This window comes from Ruditapes philippinarum, unplaced genomic scaffold, assembly GCF_026571515.1.
Source record: "Ruditapes philippinarum isolate M1 unplaced genomic scaffold, ASM2657151v2 ctg4643_1_1_1_1, whole genome shotgun sequence".
In the NCBI taxonomy this organism is placed as follows: Eukaryota; Metazoa; Mollusca; class Bivalvia; order Venerida; family Veneridae; genus Ruditapes; species Ruditapes philippinarum.
Genome location: NW_026863858.1, coordinates 53,200 through 67,519, shown reverse-complemented (window position 1 = coordinate 67,519; position 14,320 = coordinate 53,200). Strand labels below are relative to the sequence as shown.

The 14,320-nt window shown below is 32.0% G+C and overlaps 1 protein-coding gene across 1 annotated transcript; it reads left to right on the top strand.

The window, feature by feature from the left end:
- Positions 1-4,179: 4,179 nt before the first annotated feature.
- On the top strand, positions 4,180-13,920 carry LOC132723553 (uncharacterized). The gene is made up of 5 exons (XM_060708290.1): positions 4,180-4,923; positions 8,081-8,278; positions 12,199-12,435; positions 13,219-13,517; positions 13,649-13,920. The coding sequence occupies exons 1-5, from the start codon at positions 4,839-4,841 to the stop codon at positions 13,811-13,813; spliced, it is 984 nt and encodes a 327-aa protein (XP_060564273.1). The 5' UTR covers positions 4,180-4,838; the 3' UTR covers positions 13,814-13,920.
- Positions 13,921-14,320: the final 400 nt, after the last annotated feature.

Here is a 14,320-nt window from a genome sequence, read left to right as displayed (position 1 = left end):
TTCTGTCAAAATGCTTGATACAGGTACCTCCTCCTGTCTACAGGTTGGGGTCATGATTGTGAACAAGTGTGCCAAGTTTCAAAGCCATATGTCAATGGACTTTGAAAATATTTGAACTATTACAAAAACTTTAACGTAAATTCTAAGTCGAAAAAGGGGCATAATTCTGTCAAAATGCTTGATACAGGTACCTCCTCCTGTCTACAGGTTGGGGTCATGATGGTGAACAAGTGTGCCAAGTTTCAAAGCCATATGTCAATGGACTTTGAAAATATTTGAACTATTACAAAAACTTTAACGTAAACTCTAAGTCAAAAAAGGGGCATAATTCTGTCAAAATGCTTGATACAGTTACCTCCTCCTGTCTACAGGTTGGGGTCATGATGATGAACAAGTGGTCAAAGTTTCAAAGCCATATGTCAATGGACTTTGAAAATATTTGAACTATAACAAAAACTTTAACGTAAACTCTAAGTCAAAAAAGGGGCATAATTCTGTCAAAATGCTTGATACAGTTACCTCCTCCTGTCTACAGGTTGGGGTCATGATGGTGAACAAGTGTGCCAAGTTTCAAAGCCATATGTCAATGGACTTTGAAAATATTTGAACTATTACAAAAACTTTAACGTAAATTCTAAGTCGAACAAGAGCTGTCTGTAGGACAGCATGCTCGACTGTTCTAAGTGCTTGATAGTAAAAGAGCCTTTATATTGTTAAATTTTTTAAGTTCACAAAAGGGCTAATTTTTTTTTATAAATTCATGTTATAGGCCTTAGAGAGAGTCTAATTATACAGAATTGGCTTGACTATTCGGAAGGTAATGTCACAAGGGTTTTTTTATTGAGTATAATAATACTAATTACCTATGAATAAATAAATTTGACAGAAAAGGTACAAAGGTTTGTTATTAAGATGTTTTATCAAGTAAATCACTGCTTTATTATTATGAATGCATAAAATTGTCCCAAAAAAGGCACAAACCCTTCAGTAGTTATTGAGATAACAGCTTACAAGCAAAACTTTACCATGAATTTCTAAGTTGAAAAAGGGGAGAAAAATCAGCCTAAATGCAAGATAGAATTATGGATCTTTGTCAGTGACCTACAATTATGACCCTAAATGCATATGTGAAGTTTTAAATAAATATCTTTAATAGTTATTGAGATATGTAAAACTTGCATGTAAACATTAACCAAGAAACTAAGTAGAAAAGGGGATATGAATCAGCCTTAATGCAAGATAGAGTTATGGAACTTGGTCAGTGACATACAATTATGACCCTCCAATTATGACCCTAAGTGCATGTGTAAAGTTTCAAGTAAATACCTTTGAAGACCGTTAACCTTTAACCAAAATTTCTAAGTTTCAAATGGGCAAATAATTCTGCAAATATTGCAGACAGAGTTATGCAATTTTGCAAACTGATGTACATTGTTACTATAAATAAGTATTTTAAATTTCAATTGAATATCTCAAGCAATAATTGAGATATTTGACTTTACAAAAAAACTTTAACTAAAATTTTTTCAAAGGGGCATAATTCTGTCATCTGGTAGGCAGAGTTATCCAACTTGTCAATCTGATGTACATTGTTACTATAAATAAGTATTGTAAGTTTCAATTGAATATCTCAAGCAATAATTGAGATATTTGACTTTACAAAAAACTTTAACCAAAATTTCTAAGTTAAAAAGGGGCATTATTCGTCAATATTGTAGGCAGAGTTATCCAACTTGTCAATCTGATGTACCTTGTTACTATAAATAAGTATTGTAAGTTTCAATTGAATATCTCAAGCAATAATTGAGATATTTGACTTTACAAAAAACTTTAACCAAAATTTATAAGTTAAAAAGGGGCATAATTCTGTCAATATTGTAGGCAGAGTTATCCAACTTGTCAATCTGATGTACCTTGTTACTATAAATAAGTATTGTAAGTTTCAATTGAATATCTCAAGTAATAATTGAGATATTTGACTTTACAAAAAACTTTAACCAACGCAGACGCCGACGCCGACGCCGGGGCGACTACAATAGCTCTCATATTCTTCGAATAGTCGAGCTAAAAAGGGGCATAATTCTGTCAAAATGCTTGATACAGTTACCTCCTCCTGTCTTCCTGTCTACAGGTTGGGGTCATGATGGTGAACAAGTGTGCCAAGTTTCAAAGCCATATGTCAATGGACTTTGAAAATATTTGAACTATTACAAAAACTTTAACATAAGTGGTTACGCCGACGCGGACACCAACGCCGACGCCGACGCTCGGGTGACTACAATAGCTGTACTTATTCTTATCGAATAGTCGAGCTAAAAATAAATAAATATAGTGCACTTACCAAACTTACTATACGTGACAAAGCATGACGTGTTTTTATAAGTGTTGTTATGATGGCAGGATGCTTACATTTTGTGTCAGGAAAAGCACTACAGTAAACTTCACTTATAGCGAACACGGTTATAGCGAACTTCCGGTTATAGGGAACAACTTATTTTGGCCCGCATTTTGGCCTTCTTTATTTAATACAAAAATATATGGTTATAGCGAACACGTTATAAGGAATTATCGCTTATAAAAAACTCATTTCTTAGTCCCAATTTAGCTAATAGTACAGAAAATTACACTTTTATAACGAACTCCAAAATATTGGCTATCCGTAAATAGATCCTGCATGTTCAATGCACGGATTAAAACTCGGGCGAATGTAACGTTTATCGTTGTATGTACTTCAATACATCTATTCAAATGAATTTGTATAGTTTTCTATTTTGGATATTTTTAGCATGAGCTCTTTTCACCAAGATAAAACGGTTATTTATTTATTTTCTTCAATAGTTTTGCTCGAGTAAAATAATTATAATAATTTATAATCGGTTTTCAACATAATCATGCATGCTTTTTAAATGAAAAGAAATCTATATCTTACATTAGTAAATGTCACCCTTAAATTATAATAAAAGATATTCAATATAAAAGGAGGGAAAAATGGAAAATCTTGTTTATTCTCAATCATGGAAAGAAAACGAAAATATTATATTTTATGTAAAATTGAGATAAGGAGTAAAACTAAAACTGAAATAGCAATGATTTTCGAATTCCAAAAAGTACGCTCTCGGGTAGTGTGTCTAAAATATGAATAAATGACAAATATTTCTATTTCTTAATCAAATTCTCTTCAAAAATGGCGGACAATAGTAAACAATCAGTTCGTTATATGTAAATCTGTTCGCTATAAAAACTCCTGATACAACGAACTAATTCGCTATATGCTTACAAGGAACTCCGGATATAATGTCCCAGTGAGTTCGTTATAAGCCGAGTTTACTGTATACATATTTAGCTATAAATCAAAAGAGAAAGACAAGAGCAAAGGTGCCTAGTATCGCACCGAAAATAAAGCAAACATGCTTCAAAGGGCGGGGCATGAGAATAAAAAAGAGCGGGGAATGGGAATAATTATGTCAATCTCACGAGGATTCTTCAAAAGTCATTTCCAAAATGTGAAATCAAGAAAAAAAATATTAAAGGCATGGTCAAAGAATTAAAAAAAAAATGCGGGAAGGAAAAAGACACGAGAGATGAGAGGTAAAGTGTTCACCGCAGACGACAAATTAAACGAAAGACCTTATATGTAGAAAGAACAATAATTGCAACAAGGCATTATTGTATGTGAAAGAAAACGTACCTAAAGTTATTATTGTAGAGGGGCAAGCTTATACATTTTTTAAATGCGAATGTTTTCCGATTCGAATGTCGTTTATAGTGTCTTTATTATTTCAATAACCCTACTTTTACTGTATAAACATAATATGACCTTTCACTGAGTTATTTGACCTTCACCTTAACATTCTTTATGTAAAGAATTATAATTGATTGAAATATCAAATTATAATAGGGAAAATAAAAGCTAATTGCGATGTGACATGAAATACCCGATATTTGATATATATTTGATTTGAATAAACCCAAGGTTAACAATTATTGTTAGAAAATGGGGAAAAAATTCAAACACACACACAAAACGTACAATGCACAATGAAGCCGTATCAATCATTCGCACATCTAAAAATAAAATATAAAAAAAGTTTACGTCTCCTAGTTTTACAAGGCTGTAATTTAATTTCATACCACTTATTATTTACATGAATAGAGAAATGAAAACTATCGAAATTATGATATCAAAAATGGGTGTAAAAAGGCATAAAATTGCCTTTATAATCACTTTAAAGTTATTGATAATTCTAAAGTAGATTTTACAAGGAATGTTATTTTAAAGTTTATGGAAAGTCAGTACATTAAATACACCATTTATTTTGGGAATTAGATTTTATTCAAAAGTTGATTTGGTGTTAATTGGATGACTGTTGAATTAAGTTGTTAAAATATTTGAAAGTATTTTTAAGAACACGGTATTATGGGATGTGTTGAATTAATAATACGACGATACTGAGTTAACATGAAAGTAAATGTACACTTAAAATCGTTAAATATTTGATCAAAGCTTAGCGCGGCTTTTAAAAATTCAAATTGGAAATTATCTTAAACAAAACATTTTAAAGATAAAAATAATATCATTTTAATGGATTTATGTTTGACTTTATACTTAGGCGTCCATTTTTATGAGAATATCTTTGATCCGTTATCTACCTATGTAAATGGTATAATGTGTGATGCTACGTTATAAAGTAATTAAAAATATATTTCAAGTACGTGAAAGAAAATAAGGACAACAAAGTTTAGTTTTGAGAGACTAAAGAGCATTTAGCGTCACAAAAAAACGGAAAGAAAGATATTTGATAAATAAAAGTTGTGGATTAAAGTCTGGGTTAAAAAGTATGTCTGCACCAATTTCAATGTCGGAAATAGAAGAGGGATACGAAGTGAAAGATGATTCTAGACCATTCTTCCAACGTCAACCATGTATGTATAACATGTGCTCTATTATTTGATAGGAAATATTGTTAAATTTTGTTAAAGCAGCATGCCTCCAGGTGCATTCTTATTTTCACAAACATTTTGAAAATTTATTGAAATGTAAAATATTGTGATTTCAAAGAATCCAATGCGTTAGTCACGTCGTAGAAATATGGTAAGAAATACTGCAAAAGTCACTCATTATTCGCACACATCATGAAAATTATCACATATACCTGATTCTTAAATATGTTTGACTTTTCTTAAAAATCTTAGTACATTTTGTAAAGTTAGATTTTCTTGGAATATTTTGGCGTATGAGCAGACATATGCATGCATGCACCTTTAACAAATTTAAAGCTCATTTGATTTTTTGGTGGAGCGACGTGAAACTAAAGCAACACAACAACAACAACAACAACAAAAATAAAATTATAATGTTTTAGAGCTAATCAAGACTTAATGCTCTTTGCACAATTGCCATGTCCACTTTGCAAACACTATATCAATTGTAGCCTACCGGTAAGATACTTTGCTGCAAGTTACTTGATTGCTTGTGGTATGAGTGAATTTATTTGCTTGCCTTTCACTGAGGCTGACTGTGGACTCATTGAGCTTGCATGTGGCATTAGGTAGCTTATGGGTTCACTAAACTTGCCTGTGGATTAAATGAGGTTGCTTGTGCATCAGAACAAAATTACTATCATATGGTAGGGTTGACCATCAGAAATAGAGAACATTAAATGAATACGAGTTCAATACTAAATTATTGAACAAGTTGAATAAAAATAAATTATGCGAATCTCTTGCAAGCATGATATTATTTCTCTCAGTGAGTTCAATAAATTAAGTAACGAAAATAAATTATATAATATTCTATTTAGGACCTCTCCAAAATAAGAACTGTTAAGAACTGTGTTAAAAGAATCACTAGTGCATTGACGCGCTTAAGGTATAACAGTAACATTTTTGCGCTTCTTTACGCTATGTTTCTTTACGCAAATGACGCAACGTCAAAATATATGCACAGCCGTACACTACCTTTTTACGGAGTCGCCAAAAGCGGCACGGGTATGTGGTAATTTAGCTTTGTATATCACTGATATCGTTTTTGCGTGGTACCAATTTATTATTACACGCGCTATACAATGCATACCGAATACAAACACATTATTTTTTAATGTTTCAATTGATTTCAATTGATTGTCAACTAAAATCGTTTTCCCTCCCAAGGTTTTCATGTACTTGAACTAGATTTTTAGCAAATATTTAACCATTTGAGACGCTGTATTTATTCTATTCCTACATAAAAAGTTAATTGATTAGAATCCGCTACGATTAATATTAATCAATGAGCTTAGAATTGTTATAAATGATACAGATTTTTTAAATTGATGGGAGGATTTTTTTGTGTGCAAAATTAAAGTAAGAAAATCAATTAAGATTACCATTAAGCGAACTATGTTGCATTTTTTGTTACTCTGGTCTGACATTTTACACAAAGGCCATTTCTTTCCCTAGAATTTAAAACTTATTTATAAAAAATACCACACGAGTAAGTAAAATGTTAATCAGTCCAATTGCGTTTTAAACTGAAATTAAAACATGCTTACATTTATCAATTTACTAGAAAATCAACTTAGAAAATATACTGAATGTTTAGGAAAATTTAGGAAAATAGAGGGTATTAAAGTTTTCTTCCCCTATAGTTTTCAATAAATACGGGAAATATGTTTCACTGCAGTGAAAAATAGATTTTTTCACTGAAAATACGGAAAATGAAAATAGACATTTCATTTCATCAATATTTCATTTATAAGTAACGTTACAAGTACATGTATATAACAAAGTAATAATATTCACAATTCAAGTCATGACTTGCATGTTTAATAAAATGAATGACTGATTTTGCGGTATCTATCACCATATCTCTATGTCGTGACTAACGCATTTAGGGATTCTTTTGATATTTTGACATATATTTTGGTAAGTTATGTGTAAGTAATATGGATCTAAAGTGCCATGGATCTATGTGCAAAACACGTTTTTGATGACTGGACAATAGTTTACATTTCAATACATTATCTTAATTTTCATGAAAATTAGCGAAGATCTGAAGGCATGCTGCTTTAACAATTCTAACACGCTTCAAATTATTCCTCTATCAAACAAGTAGGGCAGTCAAGAGAAGTTAGTGTCTTATTACACGATGCACAACATAAAAAGAAAATTGATGATAACACGTCATATGACGTCAGATATCAATTGAGCCGCGTCATGACAAAAACAACATTATGCGTTTGCGACCAGCATGGATCCAGACCAGCCTGCGCATCCGCCATGCTGTTCGCTATCAGTTTGTTTACTTGTCTGTAAGCGAACAGCATGGATCAAGATCAGACTGCGCGGATGTGCAGGCTGGTCTGGATCCATGCTGGTCGCAAACCCATTATGTTGGTTTTGTCATGACGCGGCTCAATTAACCAAATGACGTCAGGAAAATTAGTTTTACGCTCAATGAAGTTCCACATATTCTTATCAATTTTCTTTTTATTTGTATGTTAGAATCGAAACATATATAAATTTTCCTTACATCATAGTCTAATTATGCACAGTTTATCGTTCAAATGCTTTGTTATTAATATATGGTTCGGGTAGGGAAATCCGTATCTAAAGTGCCTGGGCCTGCCAATCGGTGTGAACTCGAATAGCCTCGTTACCACCAAATGGACAGGCACCGTCTGTACAGATATTGTAATTCAAACATGAACACGTGACATATATCGTCGATATTAAGGGGACTTCACTGAGGTTTGTTTTGACGTGACGGGGCTGGAAATATTCTTTTACAATTTGACGAAGGTGTAAACCAACAACTTGTGTGTAAAATTTCAAATCATTCGCTCACTCAGTTTTTTTTCACTATTATTATTCTAATTGTGAAACATGATCCAAAATTCGAAAGGGGCTCACAATAGCACAAAATACGATTTTCAATTTATTTCTTAGTATATGTCTTATTAATATTTTGCATATATTTCTGTTTTAAGTGCCCCGCCTGATCTATGTTTCATTTTTTTAGGCTTTTGGACCTCAGTGGAGTTTCTTTAATAGTACGTGTTGTACTTAAAATATATCTTTAAATGTAATTGTTTTTTTCAAGGTGAGGTCGGCATTTATATTTCTGTGTATGAAGCGACACCTATCGACGAAAAAAGCATTGGTTTACCACATTTTTTCCGGATGAATACAACTGACATATTGTACGAGGAATTCCGAAAAAAGGATATTGTTAAAATCAGAGCAACATTTGAACACGGAAGAAAACTGACGGACACGTACATAGAGAGATTTGAACCAGGTTTGTAAACATATGACACGAAATACTGATTGAGCCGCGTCACGACAAAACAAACATAGTCCGTTTGCGACCAGCATGGATCCAGACCAGCCTGCGCATCCGCGCAGTCTGATCAGGATCCATGCTGTTCGCTTACCAACTCTATTACAAGTAGAGAAACTGATAGCGGACAGCATGGATTCTGATCAGGATGCGCTGATGCTGGTTCTGTCGTGACGCGGCTCAAATGTATATTCAAATGTTCGAAATAAAACGTTTAAGATACACTGTGCCCATCATTGAGTAAAATATCTTTATCAAAGACATATATTGATTCTTACTGAATATGCCTAATTTGAATGAAAGAGGGAATAAACTACGTATTGGAAGCTGTGTTCCTTAAAACGAGTCAAGTAAAGTTAGTCTTTTCTTTAAAAAATGTCTGTTTTTTTAATGAAACTTTAATTATATTCAGATCGTGACTACCTATAGTATGTATAGAGTTTAAAACATAACATATCTACTTTGTGGAAAGTCAAAACATGTTTATTATATATTTATAAGGAGACTGTGAAACAGTATTCACTATTTTCTGATGTAAAAATTGAGCATAGTATATCTATATGGCAAATGCATAATAATTTTATTGTTTGGAAACTGTAACAAAATAACAAGAACAAAATACTAGTATGTTTAAGGAAATTGTATTGATAGCATATCTGAGGCATGATGGGCCTTTAAATTATAAATAAATTGTTCCAGATTCTAATCATAATCGACCATTGCATAAAACGAGCAGGTTAAAGGTGAAACCAAATTAATACTGCCGTTTATAGCGGGAGAATAATGGCATGTCGCTTCTAAGACGTCATGTAACGACATGCCGCTACATATGACGTCAAAACCGATCGACGCTATGGTATATCCCTTCTTTTACTGAATATTGTGAATCGTGTTCTTACACAGTAACATTTCGCGTTAAGAGTTGTTAATAAAATCCACGTGAACAATTCTAAATTTCATTTTCAAGATTTATTAACGCAGAATTCAGCACGTATTTCAATTATCAGAAGATCCTTATCCAACGTCTTTGTTGACCTTTAAAGTTTTTGTTACGACTTTTCGGTCTAATGACTACGCAAATAGGTCGTAACTAATTCAAAATATAACACACATTACAACGTGACATATACATGTTACCAGTCATGTACAATGAATTGTATCATAGTTTGTGGACATTTCTGTTGAAAATATGTCAGAGGAAAATCGTATTCATGTAAATGCACAGTGCGTTAACTGGAATGCCGATATTAGTTATCTGCATTTCAGAGCATGCTCGTCAATTAGCCCAGTTTTTCTTGGGGGTCACTGATTGCGATGACAGGGAAAGGGATAAAACTAGAAAAGACACATTTAGAGGCTCGTTCATTGGTTACGCTACTTTTTTCTTGGGCTTCATATTGAGATTACAGGGAAGGTGTTTTTATTTTTGCCTCTGATTTAAAAGAGAGAGAGAAAAAACATCAACATTTTCGGCAATCTGATTTATACTCAAGGGCTACGCCTCGTATTTCGATGTTTTTTTCTATTACTTGTAGTTCATTTAACCATGTAGGAACAACGTACATTTAATGTTTGTCATCTGCTCAATGAGAAAACCTTAACGCCAGAATTTTCTTCAAAATATTGTTTACTTAACCATTCATTAAAAACGTAACATCTATCTTTATAATACTGCACGTTTGTAACGTCGCTTTTCATTGGATAATCGTGACGTTTATATAGTTTTATGTACTCGGCTTCTGTCGATTCATTAAGAAATCTTCCTTTTTTTCTCTAAAAAATGATGCGTGCTGTATAATAAATTCGTAATAAAGATTGTTGACAGGTTATATGGCCGTATATAAACGACTGTTTGCAATATAACCCTCGCCTTGCGGCTCGGGTTATATTTGCAAACAGCCGTTTATATAGGGCTATATAACCTGTCAACGATCTTTATAACTAATAATGTAAACGTCAAATACTGAAACTAGTTAGATGCTAGTCTGAAGCAAAACGAAGTAATTCAAACAGACATAAAATCTATGACAGTTTGATTGATTGATTTATTAATTGACAACATTGATTCTTTTGATAATTGATTATCAACCCTTTCAATAATAATTATAAACCTTTAATAATAATCAACTCTTTTGATGATAAACTTTTTTTGATAATAATTGTCAATGAATATAACTGTTCACTTATACTTAAGCTGCCTGGTCGCTCAGTCGATAGAGCTGCAGAACGATATTCAGAGTGTCCCGGGGTTGATAAACGGTATTTCGAGCATCCCGGGCTTTGATATACGGCCAAGCTTCAATTTATCTATCATCCTCACATGTATTGTTATTGACCGACGAGCTAAAAGTCAAACGTCATCATTTAATAAAATTGCTATCTAAGATTCTTTGTTTATAACAAGTTATTTAGCACTGTTTTCATAAGCCAACATGTACGTGCAGGGATGGTTGTACTTTATGTTGTTATTTTGTACTTTTAATAAAAAAATGACCAAGATCTAGTACTTGCATTTTCTATGATCAATCAATTAATGATATAAGATACGTAAAAAAATGTGTTTTCATTTCATCTCAAAACAAGTATGTTTAAGCATTTATAAGAATGTTTCAAACCTTTAAAACGTTGATCTAAGTCGCATTATATATTGTCAGAAAAAATAGCCCAGATTTGGCACAGTTTTCCATTATTTTAGACGTCATACGAGCACGTGACCAGGTACTGATACATGTGTACTATTGAGGGACATTTTGTGATCAATCAAGAACTCTTTCTCCTTAAATTTTACATTTTATTTAGATTTATTTTAACCATTAAAATAACCGATTACGCTTCATTAAAATGACCTATTTCTTCTTTCAAACAGTATCTTAGATAGTAAATACATAGAAGATATTAAAGTTTTTTCCATTTATACAACAAGTGATGGGAAAAAGAAATATTTCATGGGTGGCGGTAGCCACGAGTGAAATATGATAATTTTCATGCCACAAGATGGAAATAAATCCTGTATTTATAGAAAAACTTGACTTTTCTGTTTATTATATACATTTTTCTTTTTTCTTTACTCAATTTGAAAAACATCCCCTAAAATTTGTGTTTTGGCGGAATTTAGAAAAAAAGTAGTTCTGTAAGACTCCAGTGAAAATACAGTAAATATATTTCACTTCAGTGAAAAATAAATGTTTACAGTGAAAATACGGAAAATGAAAATACGCATTTTATTTCATTAATATTTTCAAAATTGCACTCATATTTCAATATATAATAAGTTGATATAGATCTATATGTTTCCATCATAACTGAATTGAGAACAAAATATATCTTATTCATAATCTTTTCCCCGAGATGTCATCTCCCTATCCAACTTTCCTCATCCCTTCTACACCTACATCACACCTTCTCTCTCCCTTACCACCACCCACCGTCATTCCTCCCTCCGCAATGGTTTCACCCATTTCCTTTACACTCCCTCGCTCACAACCTTTCTTCTGTTAAAATATTCTCTCATTTGTATTAATGCAAGAGGTGTACTACGGGACATTATTTTGCAGAAGAAAATTCAGTTCAAAATGTTTGTCATTTTACATATTGATATATACATACATGTATATCTATATACTTGTCATTATACATTTTGATAAACATGTATACATACATGAATGTCTATACTTATTGCATAAGTATTAAACACGTTGCAACACGATCTTTGGTTATAATACCAGCAAAGAGATTCAGTCAGTAAAATTCTGTTGACTATCTCGACCAAGAAAGGTTATGCAGGTATATAACCCTGACCTTTTGTATAATTTTATATGACTGTGTCAATTTATAACGGAATTCTGAAATTCATTGATGTCTATAAATTATATTTTCAGGAATTGTAATGGCAGTAGGTTTCGACACTGTAGAATCTCTCAATTCTCTATGGGCTATTCACCGGCGAGGGGAATTGACGTCATTGATACATGACGTCTTGATTACGTCAGATGTACTGAAAGCAGCGTCCATCACTGCAATTACCATAGAGACAAAACTTTGGGATGACGAGTATGATGTGTGCAAACATGACATTTCATCCAGGTCTCCTGAAGTGCTCGACATCCAATATAGGCGTATTTATATTTATTTATATATTCATTAGCATCAAAAAATAGATCTCATATACACAATTTAGGGCGTTTTAGTCACACCAATTTTTACGAAGCTCTCAATCATTCTATTATTGTATTCTAACTGATTAAGATATCAGTTAAGTATATGGTTAAATCGACTCGTATTTCAATGAAAAGATAAAATAAATCATAAAAAAAAAAAAAGTGACTTTAATGATATTTTTTTGTTATTGAAAAAGAAATTTGTGGGCATAAAAGGGTTTTGGGCCAATGGGTGTTTTGTTAAAATCGCTTTTTTTTATGTTTTTTAACCCATTCTTTTTTCACTTTCTATTGTTCCTTTTTTTCCCCCCCGAAAAGGGTTTTTTTTTTTGATTAATTTAGCAAAATTTCTTTTTTTCATTTAAAAATTTTTCAACTTTTACTTTTTCCAAAAAAATTTTTTTAATTTTTTTTAATTTTTAAATTTTAATTTTTTAATTTAAAATATTTTTTGTTTTGTTTTTTTAAATTAAAAAATCAAAATTTTTAATTTTTTTTAAAAAACTTTTTTTTTAAACCCCTTTAACTTTTTTTCAATTTTTTCTTTTAAAATTTTAAAAATTTTTCTAAATATTTTTTTTTTCAAAGGAAAACTTTTTATTAAAAACCCTTTTAAACGGTTAAAAGGTAATTTCCCCAAAAAAAGCCGGAAATTTTTTTTTTAAAAAAGGTTTTTCCCTTTTTGGAAAATTTATTATAAAACAGAATTTTTGATATTTTTAATGTTATTTTTTTTTTCAGAGCACGACCTAGATATGGTGAAGAGGTTGAAGTCTTATCAAAGTGTCATTGCCACTGAACTCTCGTCCATGCGAGATCTCGACAACGAGATGGAACTAAATCGAACAGATTTTATGAACTGTATTCGTAATCTGCTACCAAACGACACGGAACAAATTTCTACTTTAAGCGAGTATGAAGCTTTAGCTAAATCACAAAAGGCGCGAAAAATGTATTACAAAGACCTGCTCGATTTATATTCCACGATTATTAAAACATGGCGCGTCTACTACGACACATTTCTCTCGGAAATGGCCACCCCTTTTTATGAAAAATTTAAACTTTGTAGGGTAAAAACAAAAGAAAGGGAAAAATTTAAAAATCAAAAGTTGTTAAAAATATAAAAGGGGAAATTTCCAAAATGTTAAAATTAAAAGGGGCCACTTAAAAGGAAGTGACGCATCCGGAAATGGAAAGGAAAATTATCCAGAAAGAGGCTCCTATGTTTCTCGGATTACTCAGCCTTGTTCCTTTGGGGGTGGACAGGTTGGCTGAGATTGATATTTTAATTGACGAATACATTCGGGAGTTTAAACTTGGTAACGAATTGGTCTGACAATAAATAAATGATTAAAAATAAAAAGAAAAGCCTGCCAAGATTCACATGTTTAGTATTATTGTGTAAGACATATAAACAAGACACTATAGGGCCAGTTGTAAATAATAATTTGTACATGTACATTTATATAAAGATCTGTATTTGTAATAAATAAATAATTTGTACTAAAAACAACTAAGCAACTTATTGCATTTACATTCTTAACTTTTATCACTCCAGCCTTGTAATGAATAATTCGAAGGGGAGCGGTGGCCCAGCGGTTAGGGTGTCTGCGCCTCAACCTAGAAATCATAGGTTCGAGCCCTACTCGGGTCACGATCAATGATTCCTCATATGACACCAGTACTTGTTAGTTACAGGAAGCGGACTCGAAAGTGATAAATACGAGCTGCAAAAAATTTTTGGTTTCGAAACGAGCAAAATAAAAATTTTTTTTAAACTAAGGGATTAATTCATATTTTTAAAAAGCTCAGAAAAGGGAAAATTTTTGAGTTTCTGAAATCC

Bases quoted from the DNA above. Each gene is read 5' to 3' on its own strand.
- LOC132723553 (XM_060708290.1), top strand. From the start codon at position 4,839: ATGTCTGCACCAATTTCAATGTCGGAAATAGAAGAGGGATACGAAGTG. The intron at 8,279-12,198 runs GTTTGTAAACAT...TTATATTTTCAG, and splicing joins CATAGAGAGATTTGAACCAG to GAATTGTAATGGCAGTAGGT. The intron at 13,518-13,648 runs CCTTTTTATGAA...GCCACTTAAAAG, and splicing joins TTCTCTCGGAAATGGCCACC to GAAGTGACGCATCCGGAAAT.